Here is a 26902-nt window from a genome sequence, read left to right on the forward strand (position 1 = left end):
TCATCGCCGCCGTCGAGGCAGAGCGGGGGCTGACCGGGTTGCTTGGCGGCACGCGCTCTGGCCACCTCCTCCCGCCAAAAGTCTTGGCGAAGATGCTATGCTGGCGGCTGACCGGTTTCAGCCCCTTCAGCTTTTTGCTTAAGGCTGAGGAAACATTTAAAACCACACCGCGCCCCTCTTGCTGAAACAAAAGGTCCAGGCAACACAACCAGGCCTGATAGTTGCATTTTTTTTTTTTTAGTCTTCTCTGACCAGTGATCTTGGAGAGCAGAAGGTTCTGCTGCTCAGTGCTACCCACACTTGGCTTTGACATTTGTCCTTGATTAAAAGAATAACTTTTAAGAAAGATGTAAATGATAACAATATATAATTATTACATATAATAATAAAGTACTTTTGCAGAGGACAGAACCTTTGTTATATCATCCGCAGGCTGATTCTCATTCAGTATTCTTAGAATGGTAGAGAAGGGACCATTGAAGTTCCCTGCAGGAATCCACATTAAAGCATCTCAACAGATGGCTGCCAGACATCCAGAGCACCAAAGCTCATACCAGAAATTAGCTTAGCAAGACAAATTCTGGTCCCAGTTGTGGTCATAAGTCAAATATTACCTGTAATTATTACCCTATTGAACTGCTATTCAACATTTCTAACATTCAATTGCAATGTACCTCGCTGTTATGTAAGACTATTTTTCTATATTCTTTTTTTTTCTGGGATGTTAGGTGATCTTGTACTCCTTCCCTTGGTTGGCTTTTCTCCAGATCCCCTATCAAGATTTGATCAACCCTAATTTCTCTGACCAGTTGGGTAGTCTGCAGAATATAGTAGAACTGATATGTTATTGTGAACTAAAAACTACTATTCTTGATGCACTGCAAAGTTAACATTTATATTAGCTATATCATAGAGCTAACTCATTTGATTCATGATCAGCTACAATTTCAATATCTTTTCAAGACCCAGCTATAGTTTCAAGATCCTTTCCACACATGCCTATGCATAAGTAATAGTAAGAATCCTCCCAGTACATTGATGCATCTGATATGCAGTATTTTTCCTCAGTGAAGAATTTTATATTTTTCTGGATTAAATTTAATTCTGTTATTTACAATCCATGTCTCACCTTTCAATATAACTTTTAATTTTATTTTTTAATAGTTTTAACCATTCAATCCAGTTTTGTATCATCTGCAAGACTTCCTTTCCAAATCATGAATTTAATGTATTTAACATTTGGGTTAATACTTCATGCCAGATACTTTAAACAAATAATTCTATCCCAATATAGTAAAATTTAGAAGCTGTAGGGTTGCAGTGGTTAGAATGCAGTATTACATATTAACTCTGCCCAGTGTTAGGAGTTCAGTCCTGACCGGCTCAAGGTTGACCCAGCCTTCCATCCTTCTAAGGTCGGTAAAATGAGGACTCAGGTTGTTGGGTGCAATATACTTACACTGTAAACTGCTTAGAGAGTGCTATAAACACTATGAAGCAGTATACAAGTCTTAAGTGCTATTGCTATATAAATATTCTAACTGCCACTCCTCAACTATAACTAAGATCCATCCATATTTATTCTTTTCTCACTTTCCCTTCCCAAAGGCCCTCTGGAAATGCCAGGTCTTAACCATCTTCCAAAATACTAAGAGATGAAGTCATCCTTGTCTCTAGAGACAATCTGTTATAGAAGAGGGAGACCATCACAGAAAATTTGGAGTAAACCCTGCTAGCAAAGTCTGAAATCACATAGGACTTTATAGGTGATAGCCACCTTAAATTGCTCCTGGAAGCTAATTTTCACCAGTACAATTCCTGTGATAATAATGCTAATTGTTAATCCAAGCTTAACCATTACTAAATGGGCAAGTCTCATTTAAACTAGCTAAATGGTCAGCAGGGACAGTCCCATGTGAAAAAATATACAGAAGTCTAATTGTGATATATAGAAGCATTATACAAAAGGAAAGGTTTTACACAAAAAGGTTGCACATATATTTTAACAAATAGAAAAAAAAATTAAGCCTGTCCTATAATTTTAAGAGCTTAAAAATACAATATTTTTGTCACTACTTAAAATGTCACAGGCTTTGCTGAAAAAAACATGAACAAGCTGCCTCCAAGTATTGGAGACCATCATTTTTAACTCCTGAAGCTAAAAAGTGAGATAGACGAGACTGCTCTAAATGGATAAAAAGTAGTTCTACTCATTTGCATCATTAGACAGAATTTTTAAAAGTTACAGTGATCCTTTGTGCGCATGGCAGATAGAACTGTTACGGGGCTGAAAAGCAATAGGAGCTTCAAAGTCAATTCAAAATAACTTTTTTTAAAAAAAAAATCAATAAATTATTATGTTTTCTCTGGATGAGCATGCTACAGATACCCTCCATCCATTGTAGAAAAGGACCTATCCTACTAAATCCAATTTTCTGTTACTGTGGAGAAGAGTAATCTGAGAGTTGGGAGATATTGAAACAATCCCCAGGACTGATGCAGTTCATAGCTGATGCTTCTACTGTCACGATGGCTGGAGCTGATAGCTTTTGGAAAGAAGAAAAAGATCTTCATGTGCAGTGATTGTGTTGTAAAATTTATAGACTTGATCTGAGTTTAATAGCATGGGATGTAGGCACTGGCCTGAGAAAAACAAAACCTAAGGAATGCAGCCTTAGACACTGCAAAGACCAGTTAACCCAGTTTGAAATCAGACCGGAATGGAGACAACTAGTAAAAAGTTCTCCTCGCACTTATGTACTAGTCGTTTCCGACTCTAGGGGGCGGTGCTCATCTCCATTGCAAAGCCAAAGAGCCAGCACTGTCCAAAGACGTCTCCATGGTCTTGTGGCTGGCATGACTAAACGCCGAAGGCTAAATGCTGTTACCTTCCCACCAAAGTGGTCCCTATTTTTCTACTTGCATTTTTACATGCTTTCGAACTGCTAGGTTGGCAGAAGCTGGGACAAGTAATGAGAGCTCACTCTATTACATGGTGCTAGGGATTCAAACCACCAAACTGCCAACCTTTCTGATAGACAAGTTCAGCATCTTAGCCACGGAGCCGCCGCGTCCCTGTAAACCACTAAACTATTGCGTCCCTTATCTCATTGAGACAACTAGTAGGTGAAAAATGACATCAAGGAGTACTTCGCCCAGGAACAACAGAACCTATGGTGAAGAGTGTTATTAACATATTAACAAGTGGCTAGAGATAGGGATCTGGATGAAGGGTATTATCATGTGTACATGCAACATCTAGATTGTGATCCATTTCACTCCAGATTCTTGATCTGTTACTTGCTGGTGTTTTGTAAATCAGTAAAGTTTTATGGGTGTGTGCTGAGCCAAAATCTATATTGTAATTAATAAAGCAAGGGATTCTGTGTGGTCTCATCCATTAGTGGTGTATTATTTTGCCTGATTACAATCTTATGGGGAAGGTTGGTATCTTGGTATCTCTTTGATAAGTATGGTATGTGTGTTCCTAGTATAAATTCCTAATCATTGACTAAGGCAATGCTACAGGACCCCAATCTGGATCGGTCCTCTGGTTAGATGACCGACCCAGATTGGATCCTCCAACGTTATCCTGGGACATGCATATCTGCCTTCATTCACTAAGGCTATGTGTCCAGTGGATGTTCATATCCAACCATTTCTTAGTCATGGAAAATTGCAACTGAGAACTTATGTGTGCAATGGATGATGGCCAAAAGTGGATTTCCAATGATTTTTCCCCGTTATCAGTGATTTCCTAAAGAGCAGATACTCTCAACTATGAAGGAAAGTAAAAGAAGTCGTTAGTGGCACTTACATTAGTGGCACTTTTAGCAAAACCCTGATAACAAAATCCTGTAATTCTAAGGAAAGATATTCAGCCCAATTCTGCAAATCATTACAATGGATTTGGCCTACCAGAGCAAGCAGGAAGATATTCAAGTTAGGAACAATGTTTGTAATACTGTAGTGTAAGTGTTGTATGTACACCAGGGGTGTCAAACTCATGGCCCGCAGGCCAAATGTGTCACGTGGGATGTGTATAAATATTTATACACATGCCCCCCCACCCCCATTTTAGCAAAGGAGAAAACATTTGCAATATATCACATGATGTGTCGTAGCAATTTTGACACCCCTGATGTAGATGGTCACTTCACACAAATATAGAAAATACCTATGTGATGCTAACACATACCCCATTCTTTCTTAGAGATTCTCCCATTATTCTTAATCTCCTCATCTGCATTCCGGGTTGCAACTTGCTTTTTTTGTGTGTGGCCTGACCTAATTCTTAAATATATATACACATCCCAACCATATAGTATATAGACTATTCTTGTAATAAAAAAAAAATCTCAAGACACTCCCCCAAATTTCCTGTGTCATAAGATTATTGCTGATGACGTTTGTTCCATTATTCCAGAAAACAGAACATTCCAGTGATAAGAAACATTTCATTTAAGTACAAGAACTTTCTGATGGCATGAACTGCTTACCGAAGGCACAGATTGCTTTAGGTGATGGACTCTTCCTGTTAAACGGTCAGGATTCTGGCAGTTACCCCAATTAAATCATGAGTCTCAAACCAAACTTCCAAAACTTCAAAGGATTTTTTGGGAGTTAACACGTCCAGCACTGCCTGGCTGTAGCCGACTCTGAGACACATAATTCATTGTCACCCTTGACGACCCTGGTTTTCCCCCCACCCCCTGGGTGTGTCATAATTCATATTCTCCAATGAGACACATTCATAGCCAAGAGTCGTCAATCATGTTCTCCAATTAGATTTTTGCACCTCAGAAACTTCAGTCACCTAGTTACTATTTCTGAAAAACTATGTATGGAATGCACTTTTGATTTCCGAGCTGCCGCACTGCTTGTACAAACCCCTTCCCCCCCCACCCTTTTGTTGGCAACTCTAAAAAGACCATAGAAATATTTTTTGAGTTGACATAAATATTTTTAGCGACTTACTATAAGTGATGTTATTGAGGCTTCCTGGACTTGCAGCTCTGCTCAATGATCATGTAGCCAGAAAGACCTTTGGATAGATTCATCTGGTGTGCCTGTTGCACTTTTTCCAGATTAAGGGTTACTTCAGTCACTCCCTTCATGGCTCAACTGCTGCAATGTAATGTGAATGAAGCTTCACCTGATCCAGAATGCTGTAGTATGGATAATGATGGGCACGCCTTGATATACTCATGTAGCGCCTCTTCTTCATGCTTGGCACTGGTTGCCAGTTTACTTCTGATATGATTCAAGGTGTTGCCATTATCTATAAAAACCCTTCATGACATAAGGTCTAGTTACTGAGGGCCAACCTGTCTGTCCTCGTGATTGATCTGGCAAGGTTCCTTCAATTAAACAATGCCACCTATGAAAGCCCAGAGGGCTATGTTTTCTGTAGCAGCCCATCCTCTGGAATGAGTTTCCCCTAAAAGATTTGACTAGCCACCACCCTGCTGGGATTTCAAAGGGCTCTGAAGACATGGCTCTTTGCCTAGGCCTTTGGCAAGGATGAGTGAAGCCACCTGGACTGAATGGTTGTTTTTTCTTGTTCCTATCATCATATTTTATTATACTTGATTGTATTCCCTCCGTTTTTTAATATTTTTGTGTGTGAATCATCAAGAGACATTGGGAGTCAGGCAGCACACAAATTTAAATAACAAATAAAAAATAGTAATAAGCCTCTGTACCTACTTTTACCAAGATTAGCCTCTACTTCAAAACTGGAAGAAAGGAAAAACCTGTGTTCTTGAAAGAAATAACAGATAGGGGTTTGGCAATTTGGATGCCAAAATTAAATTAAATTAAATTAGGTCCAATACTTTGACAAAATGGTGGAAAACTGATTGCCACATATTTAAGAAAGACTGAGGAGGGGTGAATTGTTGTGCAGTATAAAACTAAAAGCATGTTCTCTCTTTCTCTATTCTACTGGTTTTTATTAAGAACACTGCGGTATATACACTGCTCAAAAAAATAAAGGGAACACAAAAATAAGACATCCTAGATCTGAATAAAATCTTATTAAATACTTCGTTCATTACATAGTTGAATGTGCTGACAACAAACTCACACAAAAATTATGAATGGAAATCAAATTTAGGAACCCATGGAGGTTTGGATTTGGACTTTATGGTCTCACAAACGGTCTGAGGATCTCATCTCGGTACCTAATGGCAGTCAGGCTACCTCTGGCGAGCACATGGAGGACTGTGCTGTCCCCTAAAGAAATGCCACCCCACACCATTACTGACCCACTGCCAAACCAGTCATGCTGGAGGATGTTGCAGGCAGCAGAACATTCTCCACGGTGTCTCCAGACCCTGTCACGTCTGTCACATGTGCTCAGTGTGAACCTGCTTTCATCTGTGAAGAGCACAGGGCACCAGTGGCAAATTTGCCAATCTTGGTGTTCTTGGGCTGTAAGCGCAACCCCCACCTGTGGACGTTGGGCCCTCCTACCACCCTCATGGAGTCTGTTTCTGACCGTTTGAGCAGCCACATGCACATTTGTGGCCTGCTGGAGGTCATTATGCAGGGCTCTGGCAGTACTCCTCCTGTCCCTCCTTGTACAAAGGCAGAGGTAGCGGTCCTGATGCTGGGTTGTTGCCCTCCTACGGCCCCCTCCACATCTCCTGATGTACTGGCCTGTCTCCTGGTAGCGCCTACATGCTCTGGACACTATGCTGACAGACACAGCAAACCTTGCCACAGCTCGCGTTGATGTGCCATCCTGGATAAGCTGCACTACCTGAGCCACTTGTGTGGGTTGTACACTCGGTCTCATGCTACCACTAGAGTGAAAGCACCTCCAGCATTCAAAAGTGACCAAACCATCAGCCAGAAAGCATAGGAACTGAGAAGTGGTCTGTGGTCACCACCTGCAGAACCACTCCTTTATTGGGGATGTCTTGCTAACTGCCTATGCTTTCCACCTGTTGTCTATTCCATTTGCACAACAGCATGTGAAATTGATTGTCAATCAGTGTTGCTACCTAAGTGGACAGTTTGATTTCACAGAAGTGTGAATGTAACTTGGAGTTACATTGTGTTGTTTAAGTGTTCCCTTTATTTTTGAGCAGTGTACTTTCACCACCTTGCCTGCCAAGCTAATTTCTGTTGCTTAAAAGCCACGGTTGATAAAATTAAACTGTCTGGAACTAAAAAATGATTCAATCATGGATTTCATTGTGAATAGTGATTATGTATAAACTGTGAGTTTTACTGAAAGGTGTTACTAAGCAATTTAAAAAAATACTTCTCAGTTATTAAATATTGGAGTACACTTTTCAAATAAGGGAACTGTTTTCATTGTTATTTGCAAAATCTCATAGAAACGATATGCTATGAAACCAAAAACCCAGAAGCAGATCTCTGGTTATCTTAAATTCTCATTTTTGAAAGTTTAGAAGAAATAAGAGTAATTCTGTATAATATATCCTGGTGGAAGCCAGTATCCAATGGAAAAGAAAAATATTCAGTGAAAATTAAATAATATGGTCCAACAAAGCAGCACTAATATAGAGATTTTATTCAACTGTATTGAATTCTTACAGCACATTGTTTGTCACAAAGCTATTGATCCGATTTTGGAGTTCTTTTGCCTGAAGACAGTGACACAAAATTCATGAGAGCTGAAAGCAGTATTGATTAATCATGGCTAACTTGAAGGGTCTTTTTCTCTCTTTGTTTTCAAATTTTTGTTTTACATCTGTGCAAATGAGCTGAAAAAGGAACCAAACCCGAACTCTCCTACTAATTACATCACTCTGTACAAAGTTCAGTGTATGGCAAAATCAGATTTCATCTTTTACCCCTTTGAGGTCATGCTGCCTGGAAGAGGCCAGAGGGCAATTCAAACAGATCCAGTGTATAAAGATGATACTGGCTCTAGGGTTTTTGATTCAAAGCAGATTGAAAAATGGAAAGTAAGAAGTGGCAGCCTGAACCATGAATTCTCCCCAAAAGTAATCAAGAATGGTAGCTGATAAGAATTCAACCCAAGTGTGAAGTCAGTATCTTCCAATTTTTGAGGAAAGAGATATTCATGCACCCATCCTTTGTGACTACCTAAGGACTGTTGAGCTGGCTAGAGCCACCCCCCCTCAAAATCTTGTTCATTCTATAGTCCTACATAGATGTACATTTCAAAATAAAATGGTTATGAACACTGCTCATAAAGATCTATGGAAATGGTGGTAACATTATGCTTGCCTTTCTAAAACATTTTAATTTTTGTTTAGATTACGTGAGAGTAGCAGGGTAAAATAACTGCTATACTGCTACCACAGTGAAGCATCCGTAAATCGGAAGAGTCATTTTGAAGGGAAATTTATTGATGTCAGAATGAACAGAAAAGCATTCTTGCAGTGATGATGATCACCATCTATAGTGTCCCTCACACCTTCTTGGGTGTAAGAGGGAGAATCCCTGTTTGTCAATATTCCCTGTTTTCCATCATAAAATTAGCACCTTCCCCCAGCCGTTTATACTCCAGATAAATTTTAAGTGCAGAGAAGTAACATTAGCAGCATTTTGGACTGAAACCCTCAAGCACACAAAACAGCACATTCCAGGAGGTAAAGAAAACCCACATAATAGTCTGCATCAGGTTTTCGGAATAAAGAGCAACCAGAAATATGGAGATACAAATGCAGCATAAGGGAGAGAGAATACACACTGTGATGTGACTCAAGAGGAGATTTAAGCTGTTGCTCCTGTAAAGATACTGGTTAGGAACCAGCTGTTCAATACCCACAGTGGGCAGGAAGTGCACCAAGCCAAAGTTAATTCTGCTTTCCATACACAACAGCCCAGCTGCTGGGATAAAGTCTATTCCCTCAAGGAACACAAGGAAAATGCAGAGATATACTCTGCTTATAAGGGATCTCTTCCTGGTACAGTACTAGTGCTGGCCTTGGGCTGGATATCCAAAAAGGTTGGCAAGCTGAATATGACTGAAATATGACTAACACAGCCAAAGAGAGCTTCTGGAGATATCACACTCTGGGCCTGCATTCTTCTTTCTTACTCAGTTTAACTTGACTGCTTTCTGACATGGGAAGGAGGGAGTTCTGATTAGGTTCATGCCTTTCTATTGCTTTTGGAGGGCAATTATTTGCACTATTATCATTTGCCATCCCTCTAAAGAAAGACACCGTGGTCTCTAACTTGGCTTTATGTCTTGAAACCACAAACAGTACCATAATGTAGGCCATGTCACACTCTTTAATCCAAATTCCTCATCTCCAATACATGGGGCACCAAGTGGGGAAAATTGCCGACAGTGCATACAAGGCTTGGTGATCAAGTGCCGCGCTACCGACCTCTTCAGCTGCAGCAGTGGCAGCCTTCTCCTTCCAGTCTGCAAGTGAAAAGGCCAGGCTTCCACAGATTTCCCCTGCTGGTATTCAGCTAGAAGCTGTGGCAATAGGCTTCTTCAGATGCTGGCTCATAAGTTCCCTGGCACGGGATACCTGGATGTGATCGTAACAGGAATTGCAGACAAGGACTGGATCATAAAGCTGCTGATCAGGAATGGGCAGCTTTAGATGGCAGCAGCCGGCACAAAACACATTCCCACAATTCCTGGGTAAGAAATAACACATAAAAGCAACAATGATACTGGAGCCAGGGTAGGATGATATATGGGGGGTCCTGTTTTCAGTTAACTAAGCAATAAAGCTGACAATGCAATCTGGAATCTTAGGTATCCTGTTGTGCTGTATGTTTTTGCAAAACTTTCCTGAAGCCTAACTCATTCTTTCACTCTCCTCCCCCCCGCCCCCCCAACCTCTCTGTGTATGTGTCTTATAGATAGGAATAAAATAATAGCAATTTTGAGACAGCCTGGGCAGGGCCAAATAGTCTTGATTCAGAATAACTGAATTTTGAGATACACAAAATAGTACAGCACAGATTAAGATGGGTTGTTATAGGCAGTGATAGGAAGGGACATATGCAGGACTTCCAAAGTTCTAGGCAAACCTCACAGATGGGGTCCCCAAATAATCAACAAACTCCGGCACAGAAGGAAGACAGTGGCTGTGCTTTCACTGCAAGGCCTAGTTCTTCCTTGCCCTACTTCCAGATAATCCAGTTTATTAGAGAAGGTGGGCAGTGGTGGCAAGGGTGGTAGATTGAGATTAGAGCTGTCTCAGGAGCAATAGTGGAGGAAAATGTTATGGCTCTTACCAGGGTCATAAGACTCCATGTTTGTTGAAGGCATTCACAATGCAAAGTTTTCTGTTCCATAAAACTTCAGTCTATTTACACAATACGGCCAATCTCTCAGGATTAAGTTTTGTTTAAGATTTTTTATTCTTTTTCTAAAGAATATTTTTCCAATTGCTTAATTATCACAAAGCTACTTTTTCCTGTTAAAGTATTACATGCTGCCACTTAACATACTATTTCCAAAAATAAAGGTTATTAAAATCTTAATGATTTTCTAAGTATGTCATCAAGTGATTGGAAAATGGTAGTTGATTATTATTATTATTATTGGTTTGTCAAATTTTGGCTAAAATAAATATAATGAACTACTACTTCCCAAGAAAACATTACTCTACTATATTCCATTTATCCTCTATGTAGAACTTGTTATTCCCTTTCCATCGCTCTCAATATTTACCACATATTCTGCAACATACTTAATAAAATGAAAAAAAAAAAAGAGAGAGATGGGAAAATGAAATGTGTCATAGTAATTACATTACCTGCAATGGTGTCTGCGTTTGGCCAACCAGAACTCACAGTCACAGTTAAAGCAGTGTGATGCCATGTGGTCTGGAACCCAACGTGTGACCTGTTTAAAAACAAAGTGTCATGGATGATTTCGGTTCTGTTTCTTATAAATAGCAAATCTGTAAGGGAAGAAGTTACATAGCACACACATTTTAACATGTAAACCACATGTTAAGCTTTACTTTCAAAACAACTGTCTGAAGAATAATTCAAAAGGTGAAAAAAAGGTTTAAAAAAAGTGAAAAGGTGAAATATTGGTTGTTCCGTTAAAAAGAGTAATGTTTATTAAAAACTTAAAAGAATGTCAGGAAAAAAAAGATTCTTGCAAGTAGACAACAAAAAAGGAATTATCTGTTTGAGAATGTTTTTTTTACTAAGGGGAATCAGATACAAAACATATGCTTATACCACAGTAGAGGAGAGCAGAATAGGGAAAAACAGAGGAGGAAGCAGCAATGAGAATGGTTTCATTTTACATTATACAAAGTTAAAACACATAAACTTATCTCAAAGCAAACTACCAAATAAAGAAATGTAACATGCCTCGGTTTCCCTTTTATCAACAGGCTCCCAGCTTGCTTCAGATAGACAGTCTTCACTATGATCAGAGTAAAACTCCTCATTTTCACTGCCATCTGACTCCTTGAGGCAAGTCTGCAAGGAAAACCATGAAAGCCATCAGATTATCTATATTACACATATGATCACTTCCTCAAGAGTTTTGGCCTCCCTCCAAATGAACTGAAAATAACCACAAGATCACAGATAATAGCTTTCTATCACATCAGGCGTTATTCCAACTAGCTCAGTATCATCGACTGTGATTTCAGATTCTACCATAATTGATATCTGATCTTTTAACAGATGTGAAAAAAAAACCTGGGACTTCTCTGTTTAGTGTGCTATTGTCCATGCTATTATTATATTCAACCCAGCAGAAATGTGGGAGATAGCATGGAATGATAGAATGAAATGTGCGTGCTTGTATTTATGTCCAGAGAGAAAACCTGTGTCTTCATTCGTATGTTTACACATTTGTGGGTACAGAATGCCTACAAACATGTTGATGGTAGCAGAATCTGTTCATTTTACCTAACTATGCATGCCTTCTTGGGGAAAAGTTACGGAAACTACTGAAAAAGCCCCATCAGTGTCACTTACAAAGTCATCTTCATAGTCCATCTGTGGTTCAGCTGGAGTTGGATAGCAATGACGGATGTCTAATCTATGCTGAAGTTCCCGCACCTGCCTACGCAACTGCTCAACCTCCTGCTTATAGGTAGCTTCGATCTGCCGCAACCTATGCTGGATTACATCTGTGGGGAAGGGAAGTCCATCATCATCTAGATAGAGGGGAGGCACTGGAGAAGGGCTGTTTGGTGGCATGTGTTTGGAGCCAAGTGCCTGCTTCAATTGGCAAGGGAGCCACAGCTTGCTGGATCTCCCCACAAGGCCTGTGCAGTGTGTGCCAGAATGGATGGAGCAGCCAGGCGGCTTCACACTTTCTTTCAAAGGCCACTGGCCACTGAGGCACAGTCCAGAGGTCCAGAAGTGCCTACTGTTCAGTCTCTTGTTACAACAGCCATAGGACAGGAGTCGTCGGGGACCCATATCACCCCCAGGAAGTGATGTCCCCATCCCTTGAAAACTGTCCCAATTTGCTGCTAGAAGAGAGAATTCACTCATCTGGCTTTGAGAAACTCCTTTTCGCCACAACTCTGCCTGAATTTTCCCTGTATGGTTGCCCTCCTCTCCATGCTTAACGATGCCAATTTTATCCTGCCAATCCAGTTCTTCTTTTTGACAACTTGGAGCACTGTGTCTTGGAACAGTCAGAGCTGGCTGGCCTGAATTGGGGGGACCTGCTGAAGTCTGGCTGGAGGAGGAGGATTCTGGATGAGAAGTTTTCACAAGATCCCAAGTGCCATTGGATATCAGGCCAGTGTCTTTGACATGATTGCAGGATAATTTTTCAAACACTTGTGTTTGTCCAGAATTTGGAGCTGGGACTGCGTCTTCTGTTGCTTCTGAACCCACTCTGCTTACTACTTCTACCTCAGAAGGGACAGCACTTAACTGCTGAGACACTTCATGCTTCTGTGGTCTATGTGGCCGACTGATTCTGTGACTGTCAGAGGTGGCGCTGCAAGCACTATGCAGGGGATAGAATTCCTGCTGCTGCTGAGGTACTTGAAGCAACTCATCTTCTCTGGTTTCTTTGCTCGCTGCTGTCTCTTCAGCATTGGGATGTCGGGGTTCCAAACCCACCCTGACATCTTGACAATGGTTGTTCAGATTTGGATCACTTGATGTGCGGGTTAGCAGGCTGCTAGGATCACATGCTGAGAGAAGATCATCCATGGATCTTGTCTTTGGTAATCTGAAACCACAGAAGTCAATTCAGGCAACAGAGATAATGTATGTATTGCAGACAGATACACTTACAAGAAGTTGCGCACTGCAGAGCCTTAGAGGGAAATATATGCATGCACATATGTTCTCTCCCATTTCACCCCATCATGCTTGAAGCACGCACACACACGCGCACACACAACAAGCCCTTTCATAATTCAAAGATTTTCAATTATTTTTTAGCATTACAGTGAGTAGTCAGAAGCAAAGTAGGAAAACTCTTTTAGTCAGGGCTGTAAAGACAAAACTGTTCCTTATGGTATTTTTCCTGGATATAAATAGTTAGGACAGATCCTTGTTTTTTTCCCCTAAATCATTTTAAAGACTCATAAATAATCACCAAGTAAATGGGAAGCTTTATTTCCTAATCTATAAAATGAAAAAGGTCACATCAAACTACCCTTTTAAAGCAGTGAACATTTTCAGAGAATTCGGATAAGTAAAATGATTAACACAACCCTAAGTCCAACCCTCTAGTATAGTCTACATACACTGCATTGTAATTGGTCAGGATAAGCAAGGCTCTTAAAATAAATAGAGGTCATTACAGAGGTACCCAAAGTAGCATTAGAAATCCTGAATTGCACAATTCATAGAATCTTAACTATTTTTCTCCTACCTGTCAAGTGACCGACTGCTGAACTCTTGAGTCTGAGATCCAGAAGGCAAGTAAAGATCCATGCCTTCTTCTCCTAAAGGACATGGAGATGAAGTTGGAAGATATACAGCTGTCCAGAGATGCAATGCACGTACATGGCACACTGGATGCAGCACCTTGACATCAAAGATGGAAGAAAGCAGATTCAGGAAGAGGAGGAGAAAATCAGCATCAGCCAGGAGTCTGGTAGCTCATGAAGGTGCACCTCTAACTAATAATTGATATGAGCTATGGTTACAGTTGTCCTGTCTAACTGAAAGATACAGAGCAACCACTGGACCTTCTTTCCCCTTCCATTTTCAAGGAAACAGTGGGGAAAAACAAAGGCTTCACAAAGCCCAGCATACCAAAAGGTGGCAGAACTCAAAGCAAAAGGGGTGCTCCCACAGTAAGGGGTGTTACAAAACTTTTAATCCTGCATGAAGAAAGCTGTATTTGGTCTTCTGTCGCCCACTGCATGAGAATTTTTCTCTCCCGCCCACCTGGCACAAATGGGAATTTTACTTACTTGCTCATTAGCAGGCACGTAGAGCAGATTGTGGAAATTTTTGTTACCAGCTCTCAAAAGGGACCAAACTGAGCAGGTGCGTTTGGCAATGTTGTGCAGCTCACGTTCACAGGGGCTGTTTCCAAGGAAGGTCCCATAAAGGCAGGAATATGTGTGTTGGACTAACTTTACCTGCAAGTAAAAAAGAAATTTAGGGATTTGAGAGAATTTTTTCACAACAGCCCATGTTGGAGGCAGCTAATTGATATAGTGCTACTTTAACAACAATGCAGTGCACTATGTCAACCCTTTGCAATGGATAAGCAGAAGTCAAATATATATATATATATATATTACAATTTGGATTTGGTTAAATGTTCCGAAGATTTTGCTCTTAGCTTGGTTAGACACAAAAAGCTTTCTTAAAAATAATAATAATCATCATCATAATATACTAATTTTTCTGGTTTCTTTTACTCTTCATAGTGGAATTAAATGGCTGTATCCGCTAACTAAACAGGTAAAAACCAGGATCGTACAACATGTTACCTGCCTTGCTCGGTATGAAATATATGCACTTTGATAAACAAGTCTCTTTATTAGAGAAATAAAGCACACACACTATGTTAGCACACATATTATAGCACAGCATTTTAGTAGCACTTCCAGAAAAATAAATTTTGTATAATAATTCAGTGAAAGGGAAATAAGTACTTTTTTCAAAGGTTTCACATTTTAGCTATACTACAGAGAGATTTATCATAGTAATTCAACTAGAGTGGACAATCAAAAGGAAAAATGACACCATAAGAACACTTTTGCTTTAGAAACATCAAGCTGTCACTGAACACTGATCTATCTTGGTACTGAAATGTATATCCTCTGCTAACACTTGGCCTTACCAAGAAAGCTTCGTTAAATTCAAAGAGACAGGGAAACTGCTTGAGCAGCTGGTGAACAGAATCCAGCCACTGTAAAAACACTGGACACTGTTCATTCTGATCTTCCGCCTTTTCCTGGTGTCCACATCGATCTCCAAATTTATGGCCAAAATCCAGCCAATCTGATTCAACCAGAACCTGGAAACCCTAGCAATAAAAGGAGATAATTTAAGTAATATAGATTTTCTGAGTAGGCTGCAATAAAAAAAGGTAATTCTATAGCTGCCAACATTATTCACCTGATCTCAAATCATTTGTGGATGTATCACAGCATCTTTAGTTCTTCTTCCTTATTTTCCTGCCCTTGCTAGTTGATGATACTATCAACTATAGTGTTTCATTCCTCCTGTTCATCAACTAGGCTTCAGTAGGGGAGCTTCTGCCCAGCTTTGGCTACTGCCCAGCTGCCACCCTTTTTGCAACAGGATATTTGATTGACATCTTGCCCTCACCTCCTTGAAATTAAACCTGTACAGTGGCAGTACTAGTTCGATGACAGTGCAGCACAGTCTATTTGGGACTCCCTTTAAAAATTCAACAAAAACTGCAGTTATTTGTGGCTGCTTAGTTGCTAGTAAGTAAAAGTCAATGCAGTAACATGAAATTTGTTTTGTGGGTATTGTATTGACTTACCAGTAAGGTTTTGAGTACAGTTCAAATGCTGATGTTAATTTATAAAGTATAAGCCAAGCCTATAATAGGCTTGGCTCTCTTGTAACCTTGGAGACTATTTTCTCTGTACTAAATCATAGGGGTTGCTCCAGATCTCCTCCCACAAAGAGCAGAGAGAAAAAGGAGAGAACTCTCCTGCCATTATTGAACAGCTCATCCTTGGACCGTAGACATACTTTGGAAGCCATAACAACATCTAAATGACACTGGATGCACCATGAATTATAACATAGGTATATTCTTTTATCATGATGCATACAATAGTATTTGCATGGCTGGCTACTCCCTGGCTACTTTGCCCCACCACTGGAGATGCCCAAGTCTCGAAGGCCTGGATGATTTCCAGACAGTCCATTTTCAAGAAGGGACACTTTCCCTGATCTTCCTTTTGCCAATTTAATATCAAGCCACGGGGGATCTTTTTTTTATCAAGAACTAGAATTCCTTATCAGACAACTGTCAGGAGATGCATGCCAATGATAGGTGAGTTAAATACCAACTGTAAGAGCTCAAGCCAAAATGTGGCAAGACTTCTCTTTTCAATCCACTTTTCTTACTCCCACTAAGTAAACTAAAAGATCTATTAAATGCAGCATTTTCTTTCCATGGTGACATCTAACCAGATGTTAATGGGGAGCACATAAGAAGGGGCATAAAGATAATACTAGTGCTCCAATTTATATTTCCAGCTGTTGCTATCAAAAGACATGATTTCCATTACCAGCTATCATCAAAGGTTAATCAGGTCTAGGTTCTCCAGGACATAACTGTATCTTTACTGTGAACAAAACATATACTGATCTAATCTACTAAATTCTAAATTACCTTTGGAATCTAGTATCATTACCTATTGCATTTGCTAACTGATTTCTTGCACAAACTTTTAAAATCAGGCTATGACTAAATGGAATTAGCTTTTAAGGCTACAAATTGCCAATTCCTGCTTTTTAAGATACCACAAACACTATATAAATAACAAAACTTATGTATAACTTTATCCACGTATGGCATGTATTCAACTAACTGACTGAATCCTGAAATAAAAACTCAGGCTTATCCCAAACAAAAGAAAAAAATATAAGACAAACATTTATTGTCTCCAACTGCAGATCAGTCAGACAAAAAGAAGAAAAAGATGAAAAAAGCTGCTTTGCTTTAGCATCTCCCATGTAAGTTAAAATTCTCATAAAAACTATTTCTTCTTCTAAGCTGCTAAAACAACTGAAGCAGAATACCTCCATAGTCCTATAATAGGGATCCAGAAGGATCTTTGCCAAGGCAACAATCTGAGGAGTCCTGTCCCAACCATCAGAGCAGTGAACTAACACAGGCCGTCCTTCTCGGTCAACAGCATTTGAGACCAGCACAGCTGCCTTCAACATGATGGAGAGATGCTGTAGCCATTTGGTGCTCTCTAGTGCTGACAGCCAGCTGAAATGGATCAATGAAAGAAAATGCATAAAGATTGTGGCCAATATAAATATTTTTTTAAGTGCTGGAAACAAGAAATCCAAATCCAGCTTATGCCAGATAGAATGTTTTCACTGAGAAAAGGGATGTGCGAAATATTTCAAAGTTAAAATGAGCTTGTTTCACCTCAAATGGGTTGGTTACCGATTCTGGAATATTCCAAGTTTAAAACAGCTTTACTACAAATTCAAAAGTTTCTAAACTACCGAAACATCTAAAACAGCTTGCTAACTATATATGATGGTCTGCACATAAAAATATTTTTGACTGACTGTTTTAAACCTGGCATTAATCAGTTTAACTTGATGACCTAGTGCTGTGAAGGATCAAAGGAAAAAAAGTCTCCTGTAGCCAAACTTCAGTATTATTTACAGTTATATGAATCTCTTTGATAATGTTTCTCTATCAGATTATTACGTATAAACCTAATGAAAAACAAGTGAACAACAAAGAGATCACTCGCACTGGATATATCTTCAAAGCATTCCTCTTTTCTTTCAGTTCTGGCAGAAAGAAAATCTGTGTTTTATAGTCCCTCAAATAATAGAATTCCATAAAGAACATAGTTGTTTGACAAATGCTACTTGGAACTTACTTGCTAGGATCTGGCATCTGACTGCATACTGCCCTTAGGTACTGGAAGCTATTACGGATGGAATGAATGTTAGCCATACCCATGAACACCACTTCACAGTTAGGGTAATATTCTGAAAAACATCAAACAGAAGAAGAAAATTAGTTGGGAAGTTAAATAAGTCTATCTATCACATGAAATATCTTCAACTGTACTCCTCTTCAATGGAAATAGTTCACACTGACCTATCCATAAGGAAACACCATTATGATTATGATATGTGTACTGGAAACAGTACCTTGTGATTCTAATTCCATACAAACTAAGTAACTTTATTATTTCAAGTGAGTTGTAGTTTCCAATACATTCTGTGGATTTTTATAATTCAATGGTTCCACTTCAGTCAAACAAGCCTCCTAAAAGCTCATCATAAACTCAAGAAGGTGGGATGGAAATAAAAATAGAACACTGGCGGGGAAGGTGCTCAAAAATAGGTTTTTCTTGCTTATGCACCCTTAGGATGCAATAGTGAATAGGTTGCCTAAGAAAGCCAGAAGAATATCATGCTTGTACCTTCACATTCACAGCCTCCTCCTTTGGCTCTGTTAGCAACTGCTGCAGTGTAGGACCGAGCATCCAAAATTAGCAGTTTCTGAGGTGTTGCTGAATTCTCTACGCTTGAACATGCAGTCAATGATGAATCTGCAAAAGGTCAAATAGGAATTTCTTATGTCTTAAACAGATGTACAGTTTCATCAACAATACAGAATTCAGAAGGCTTCAAAAGCTGGTTACAATGGACATTGTCATTCATACAAAAAGTACAATCTTTCACAATATGCTCTTTTGGAGTTTCACTGGCTCACTGAAAAAAAAAAAGCACAAGTAATGTTCAGTTTCTTAAGCACTATGTTCTAATAACCATAGGGATTAATTATATTGAATACACTATAAAAGAGTAGTTGTGGTTTTTTATTTCTACTTTTACTTTTGTTTTTACTATTGTTGGTTTATGTTTTACACTGTTTCATTGTTTCTAAGCCATCCAGAGTTCTGTTTAAGACAGGCAAGCTATATATATATTTTAAACAAAGATACATCAACGGCATAATTTTATCCAGATTGATAGGCATTACAAATGAGATTATATTCAGTATTGCCTTGAAAAATTCACCAAATTCTGTCAAAGGCAATGTAGCATTTGTGCAGCAATGGAAATTAGAAAGGAAATAGAATTGGTTTACTTACCAAATCCTGCATCGCAGGCCTCATTTCCATCACTAAGCCCAGACTGTGGGGTCCCCCCAGCCAGCCTCTGTCCAGGGTTCAAGGCACAGGCTTTGGCAATGGAAGTTACAAGATATTCATCATCTGCATTGCGCCAGCCCCACCAACTAATCTCAGGTTGACTGCAGCGTGCAATCACTGCCCCATTGCGCAAATGCCTAAAAATGGAATCAAGCCCTATTAGTAATAGAATGCAAAGTGTTTCAACAAGTCCCAGTTTGATTGAAATATCAAATTCTCCTTTCATAGTGGAGAGGAAACACAGAGTATATGCATATAATAATAGATTAAGGAGATGAGGGGTCCTTGGTGCTCCCTGAACCTGGTTGTTTTCTTGTAGATGTTTCATTAACCAAATTAAGGGTTAATGAAATGTTTGTAAGAAAATAACGAAGCCCAGAGAATACCCCAAGGACTCCTCATTTCAACCCTGAGCTACATTCTCCTTTATTAGATTAAGGAGAATCTTGGTGTAATTTTGACTGATGAGCCAATTTAAGACAAGGCAATATTCCTGACCCTCAAGATCTGGTTAAATATAGCTCCTATCATCATCATTGTATACATCTAGAAGACACAAGTTGAACTAGGAGATTTCAGATATAATAGTAGATGCAATTAGCAAATATGAATTTTTTTTTGCTTATGAAGGGAAATGCAAGAAGTCATGCACATAAAAAAGGATTTAATTAGCTTAATGTGCATTAGAAAATTGAAACTATATAATCTGAGATACTGTTAAAACTCAAAATAGGATAATACTCTTTCCTCCTAGTAGTACCTGTACAGGAAAAATGAACATTAGGTATATTTTCCACCTCTAATTATTTACAAAAATTAATAAAGATGGGTGAACGAATGAATGAACAAATGAATGAATGAATGAAAAATCTCTGAGATAGGTAGGCAGGTACCAAATTGTGCTTTATATGTCTTATCTGATACGTTCTCATTTAAATCTCTAAGATCTATCCTAAAATGATACTACTGTTTCAATAATGGAAACATTTAATGGAATAGTGTCAATAATTGAATCTTAAAGAAGAGCTTGGCTACACAGTTAAACAAAAATTAGAAGAAAGAATACTTTATCATTAGGGTATTAGAAAAAAATACCCTAGTGATAAGCTTTCAGTTGACACATAAGTCTTTGCACAGCCTTATTATAAGACATAAGTTTTGTACCTATACACAACCACTGGAATCCTCTTCCAAGATCTAAAAGAAGCTACATTCTCCAGTTCCTTGTCAGTGATCCAAACAGGAACCAAAAGTTTCTGTGGGTAGCTGGTACATAACCTAAGGAGAAAAATTCAAACAAATGATCAGAAATTGGGGCAGGGGGTGAGAATAAAAAACCAAGATAGAATTCTAAATCTTTAACCTGCCAGATCATATGTATAACTAATCAATATTTTTGATATTTTCAAGTTTGCTCTAGTTTACATAAACAGGTAAGATGACAGACAATCTTAGTTCATCTATAATAGTGTTTCTCAACCCTGGCAATTTTAAAATGGGTGGAATTCAACTCTCAGAATTCTGTAGCCAGCCATGTTCAATACTGATCTATAATCATACAAAAACAGCAAATATGATTCTGTATAAACTGCAGATCTGATGTTCTTTCGGATGGACATATGAAACATCAAAATTCCTAACAGATCTAGTATAAATAGATTCATACTATTAATGACATTATGATTGAAAACCAGAGGTGGTATTCAGCAGGTTCTGACCAGTTTTGGAGAACCGGTAGCAGAAATTTTGAATAGATTGGAGAACCAGTGGTAACCTTCCCCCAGGAATGGGGAGGGAATGGAGATTTTACAGCATCCTTACCCTGCCAAGCCCACCGAGCCACACCCATCAAGTCATGCAACGCCCACCACGCCCTCAGAACAGGTAGTAAAGTTTTTTGAATCCCACCACTGCTGAAAACGGTTAGAATCCCCATAAACATAATAACAATAAGAGCAACATCAATTTTAATTTGATTCAAGGCACCAAGGATAGAATGACAAGGAACAATAGATAATGGTCTCCTTTTGGACATGCAATGCGATGAGGGCATGGGAATATAAAAAGAAGTTCTTGGGATATGTTTGTGAGGCACAAGTAAGAAAAGGCTACTGTAATAACGCATAAAATAACAATAAATGCTATTTCATTATCATAAGGTAGATATTTTAATACTACATTAGCTTGAACTACTTTACATGTTGTCTAGATATAACATTATACCGTTACATCCTAGCATTTACAAGACAGAGGATATAATGCTGTTGATATTCCCTCCCCCTCAACATACATACTTCTTTTGCAATTATCTGGTAAATTTAAAGGCGTACTTGTAGCTGTTGTTGATGTCAGAAACCCTCCACACGTTCTGCAAGTCAAAGCCCATTCGAGCTAGTTCCATTTCAAACCGATATTTCACATGGTCACCTGAAAAACAAACAGTAGTTAATAATCAACAACAATCAATTCTTTCAAAAATTATGGCAAAATAACTCAAAAGATCTCCTTATTACAATATCAGATAAGGAATTCATGGAATTGGTTGCATAACTAACTCTGAATAGTGGCCTTCAAGAGGCTTGGATCTGTAGTTGTAGATGCTTAAAACCTGATGTAACTTATAAGAACTTACCAGGGCGGCAAAGGTGGGCATGCTGGTCTTCCTCATCAGCACAAACTCCTAAGCACCAGGCATGATAAGCAAATGCAAATAGGTCTTCTAGTTTGGTGGGGCGTGCAATGGCTCGGCTCAACCTTTTCAGCCATTCCTGGCATTGCTTAAACGTAGAGAAATGGCACCTATAGGAACAGAAGTACACATGTATATATATTCAGTGCTTAGGAAAGATAGTCTGACAAGGGAATTTCAGGTAAACTCCTGAGGGGAAAGGGAAGGAAAAACAACCTATTGAAAAATGAAAATGCTAGGGACTCCTTGACACAAAGGGCTGCAGTGTTACTTAAATCACTTTAAAAACTTAGCAACAATAGCTAAAAAAAAAAAGACTTTTATAATAGAAAAATCTATTAATGGGCATCAACTGTGGCAGCAACTGAGCCTTTTCTTATGTATATTTTTCAAGACTCTTAGCTGTCCACTGCTGGAAAGCAAACAGATTAATTTTTTTTACTTTACTTCATGTTGGCAGCTTCTATGTTTAGAGTGACAGAAACTTGGCAGCAGGTTGTTGGGGGCAATAGGCTGACTCTGTAAACCGCTTGGAATGGGCTGTAAAGCACTGTGAAGCGGTATATAAGTCGAAGTGCTATCGCTATCATGGTTCAGAGCAGAAATAAAAAAAGATGTGCCATCCCAGTTTGTTGCTGGATTACATTTTCCACCAATAGCTATGCCAACATATGTTGTTAGAAGCTGGAAATCAAAAACATCTGTAGGTTGCATGTTATCCATCCCTAGTTTGAGCGAATCACATTTGCTGACCCTCACCAAGCTATAAGAGCAGGATGTTAATAGACATCCCCTACCTGACTACTTTGGAATCTTTGCAGACAATATGGAGCTGGAACATATCCCGACTTTCCACACTTTCCATCATTCTCAAAGGCACCTAAAAACAAAGGCAAGGGATGAATGAACAGGTATGTAGACACTCAACCACACAATAAGCTCACCGTATATAGTGTCTGGTATTCTAATGGTATTATGGAAACAGCAGCATTAATTGTAAGATATAGTAGGAACAGGAATAAACTCAATTTGGCATGTTCAAGGTCATATCCATTAAATAGTGTCATCAGGGAGGGAGGGAGGAAGAAAGGAGATTAAATTGTCCGATATATGGTAAAAAAGAAATGAATATTGGGAATGTATGAATTTTGGTGCAATTAGAAACCATGTTTTATGATTGAATATACATAGTTTACTCCTTCCAAAGCACATGGCAATATGAAGCTACAGCTTTGGCATAAACAAAGCAAAGATCGTGCTAGGCGTTTGCCTTCCTGAAGGCAATTCTTCCTTAAAGAAATAATTCCCTAACCCAAATTGACAAATAGTCTCTTTGAAACATTTTGCAAGGCATTGTGGGTACTTCACTTGGAACATCTGAAGCTGTCTGATCAAGAGAGCTAAAGGACAGAGCAGGGACCCCCAATCCCCAGGCCTTGAAACCGCGCAAGCGGTGTATAAGTAGAGAGTGCTCGCACTTGCATGCACGCCTACCACTCACACAAAACCATCCCCTCTCCTCCTCCCCCCTCCAGGTCACAAAGTTGGAAAGGTTGGGGCTCGCTGGGACAGGGGACTCTTCAAGTTTGTTTTGCAGCTTAGCGAAAGGATAAGCTACATAATTTGTTTCAAAAGGGAAAAAAAAGATTAACACAGGAATCTATCAGCTCTGCCAGAAATAACCACATGATATATTAACAAGACTTACATTGATTACAGAGTCCTTAAACTTGATATGGAGCCGGTAGTTAGAGATGGCAATGATGGCATCACTTGCATGGCCCAGATATTCCACACCCTCTCCTTGTAGCACAGTAAATGGAACCTAGAAAAGGGAAACTCACATTTTAAAGTAGTTGCCAATTAACCAGTCAAGGTTACAGGGAAAGAGAAGATTAAATACTTGTTTTCCAGACCAAATTTCTAGTATTAAATTTCTTCATGTGCTGCAAATACATTATCTGAAGAAACTTTTGTTTTAGTTTGTTCCTACCTGAATTAAAATATCATTTTCAGAAATTCTACTCCAGGCATCCCTCAACCCTGGCCCCTTTTCAGTGTGAAGCAATTATGTTTTATTCTCTCAGATATTTTAATATTAATTTTGTTATGTAGCAAATGAAGCCTTCTACTACATTACATTCTTGAGTTTTTAATTATTCCCACCTAGAAATGGAAGTTTCAGCAGGTGGTGGTCTCTGGGCAACAATGTCTGGGCTCAGAAATGAGCAAGGTCAAGCCTGGTGCTTGGATGGGACACTACCAGGATGTTTCATGACAAGAGGTAATCCTTGACTTATGACCACAATTGAACCCAAAATTTCCTGTCGAGCATAGGAAAATCAGAAGTCCAGACAGTTTGAACAAACATAAAGATTTATTGCAAGCTTATGCTCTCTACAAGAATCTGAACTAGTCATGGCCAAAGCAAATTGGTTGTAGAGAAGAGTCAATGGAAATCAAGGTGGGCTGGGCTCAGATGTCTTGGGGATGCCAAGGATCTCAAGGCTGATGACATGTTTAAGCCCTCCTGTGGGCTTAGCCTGCTCATCTCCTACATTTCCAATGCTAAGCAAGACAGTTTGCTCCATTGTTAGGCCTTTCTTACCACAGTTGTTAAGTGAGTCAGTTGTTAACTGAATCTGGCTTCCCCATTGATTTTGCTTGTCAGAAGTTCACAAAAGGTAGGAAAAGATGAAGGTTGCAAAAATATAACCCCGGAACACTGCAACCATCACAAATATAGTCCATGCCAGTTGCCAAGCATCTGAATTTTGATCATGTCACAATGGAGATGCTGCAATGGTCATAAGTGTGAAAAACAGTCATAAATGCCGTTGTAACTTCAAACGATCACTAACTGAATGTTTTTAAATCGAGGACTACCTGTAAAGGCTATAGTGGTAACCTGAACAACATCCTAGAAGAAGGGAGTGGCAAACCATTTCTCTACTTCTACCAGGACAATTACATGGTGATGTTTCATCTGATACCCAGGACTAATACTTAAGTAGAGATTGCCTTTCATTTTGGAAATAGTTTTTGCTTTAATATTTTGTACTTTAACCTGTTCTTTTAGCTTACATTTCTTAGATTATGATTTTGAAATATTCTGTGAACTGTCCTGGGAATGCTTTTATTTTGAAGAAAGATACTGTATCCCATTTATATTATTTAAATAACATTTCAGGTCAAACACATTGTCCCTGGCACCTTATTAGGAAGCATATAGAGAATGACAAAATCTATTTGGAAATGACTGGGACAAGTAAGAAATACTATAGGGAAATCCAAAGAGATGTATATCATGAAGAACGATACCAGCTCTACTATGTATTTATGGATGCACAGCAGTTAAAATTTCTGATGTATGCACCCTTTCTAAAATTAAAATTAAGAAGTAAACTACTTTCATTTTCTCCTCACTTCTTACATAATCTCTATGGATGTATTTTAAAAAGTGACATCAATAATTAATTGTCTGAAAGGTCTTTGTTGTTGGCCTGCACTGCATTTGAATTGAACTAAAACAAACTTTTTTCCAGCCTTAATATTAAAGGGATGCCTTCTGTATTGGCTAAACACCTTTTTTACTTGTTTTTATTGGATAACTAGAAAATTTAACACATCCAGTGTTGAACAGAGGTCAGGGTATTCCCGCAAGACTGGAGTGCAATTCAGGCTATGCTGCTTCACTCTGAAAAAATACAAGATGGAAGACTTGGAAAAAAATACACCCGGGGAAAGAACAAAATCAATTTTTAAAAACCCACCCAAACAACGTTGAGTGCATACATGCATTATATATTCATACATATGCTGAGTTACTGAGAAATTATATGCTTAATATATCCAAAAGAACACAGGATAGCAATATTTACAAAAATATTATTACTATATCTAATAAATGATCATAGAGTTTTGGAAGATTTGTTCTCCCAGGGAATAGTTTTCATGCATCAAATTATCTATATTTGTTCTATCTCACCCATGGTCAAACATACAGATCTAATAAAATACATAATTTAGTTTTTCAACCTTTTTCAATAATAAAAGTGGAAACAAGCTAAAGGAATTGTATTATTTTATATGCTTTAGAAAATGAGTCAATAAAAAAATGTTGGGAAAGACTGTTGGGTGATTTTTCTGAATTCTTTGAACATTTTTAAACAGAAGGACTGACTAAGTGGACAATATGTACTAATTTACTTAAAACTGATCCAAAACAATTTAGAGAGATGATAATTCATATAATGTAATAGAGTGTCACATGGATTATCTTTATAGTTGGTTCTTGATGAATTGCTCAAACGGGTTAAAAAGATTTGTTGCAAAGATTTCCATGACATTCATCTATTTCAAATTCCAATAGTTTTCTATCTGAATTTTAAAAATATGTTTAATGAATCTGGGTTGTGATTGTAAACATGTTTTAAAAGTCACCCTGGGAAAATCTTTATTTTCAAGGGTGGCATATAATTTTAATAAGTAAATAAATGACATCCCTAATCAAATACACTGTCACTAACACCTTGGTAGAATATTAGCAGAGAATGACAACCTCTGCTTGGCAAAGATCAGATAGGAAATAGAGGATATATTATAAAACAGCAGGGTCTAACACCACTATCACCATCTGGCATGCTCTCAGCTTTTTGTCCACTGATAAATCAAAAAGACACCAGTTGGCCCAAGTTTTTATATAGTTTCTTCTATATTGCCCTCCCACCCCAGCCTCCCAGAATGAAGCTTTCAGTTTCCTTTTCCCTCAATTCTAAAATAAGAATTTATATCTGGATTTTTTAAAAAAATATTATTGAGGGATAACAACAGTTGATTTTCTAAATATACTTGCTGTCAATCTGATGAGACCCAGTGTTCGTAGTGCTTAAGATGGTGAACTAGGTTCAGCAGAGACCCAGATTCTTCT

At 38.7% G+C, this 26902-nt stretch overlaps 1 protein-coding gene across 10 annotated transcripts in view; it reads right to left on the bottom strand.

Moving 5' to 3' along the window:
* Nucleotides 1-7528: 7528 nt before the first annotated feature.
* The window catches only part of MTMR4 (myotubularin related protein 4), a 52340-nt gene continuing 32966 nt past the window's right edge, over nucleotides 7529-26902 (bottom strand). For all 10 annotated transcript variants that reach the window (XM_087927807.1, XM_087927793.1, XM_026708424.2 and 7 more), the window contains 16 exons: nucleotides 23681-23797; nucleotides 22770-22852; nucleotides 21916-22082; nucleotides 21614-21710; nucleotides 20448-20561; nucleotides 19224-19420; nucleotides 18549-18677; nucleotides 17997-18108; nucleotides 17167-17362; nucleotides 15221-15406; nucleotides 14340-14510; nucleotides 13793-13947; nucleotides 11923-13141; nucleotides 11305-11415; nucleotides 10734-10822; nucleotides 7529-9603 (listed from right to left, as the gene is read on the bottom strand). In XM_087927807.1, coding sequence (XP_087783933.1) covers nucleotides 9426-9603; nucleotides 10734-10822; nucleotides 11305-11415; nucleotides 11923-13141; nucleotides 13793-13947; nucleotides 14340-14510; nucleotides 15221-15406; nucleotides 17167-17362; nucleotides 17997-18108; nucleotides 18549-18677; nucleotides 19224-19420; nucleotides 20448-20561; nucleotides 21614-21710; nucleotides 21916-22082; nucleotides 22770-22852; nucleotides 23681-23797 — 3321 coding nt within the window. In that variant the 3' untranslated portion in view covers nucleotides 7529-9425. The remainder of the gene's footprint in view (nucleotides 9604-10733; nucleotides 10823-11304; nucleotides 11416-11922; nucleotides 13142-13792; nucleotides 13948-14339; nucleotides 14511-15220; nucleotides 15407-17166; nucleotides 17363-17996; nucleotides 18109-18548; nucleotides 18678-19223; nucleotides 19421-20447; nucleotides 20562-21613; nucleotides 21711-21915; nucleotides 22083-22769; nucleotides 22853-23680; nucleotides 23798-26902) is intronic.

This window comes from Pseudonaja textilis, chromosome 1 (assembly GCF_049901715.1).
Source record: "Pseudonaja textilis isolate UNSWEBS1 chromosome 1, rPseTex1.2, whole genome shotgun sequence".
In the NCBI taxonomy this organism is placed as follows: domain Eukaryota; kingdom Metazoa; phylum Chordata; class Lepidosauria; order Squamata; family Elapidae; genus Pseudonaja; species Pseudonaja textilis.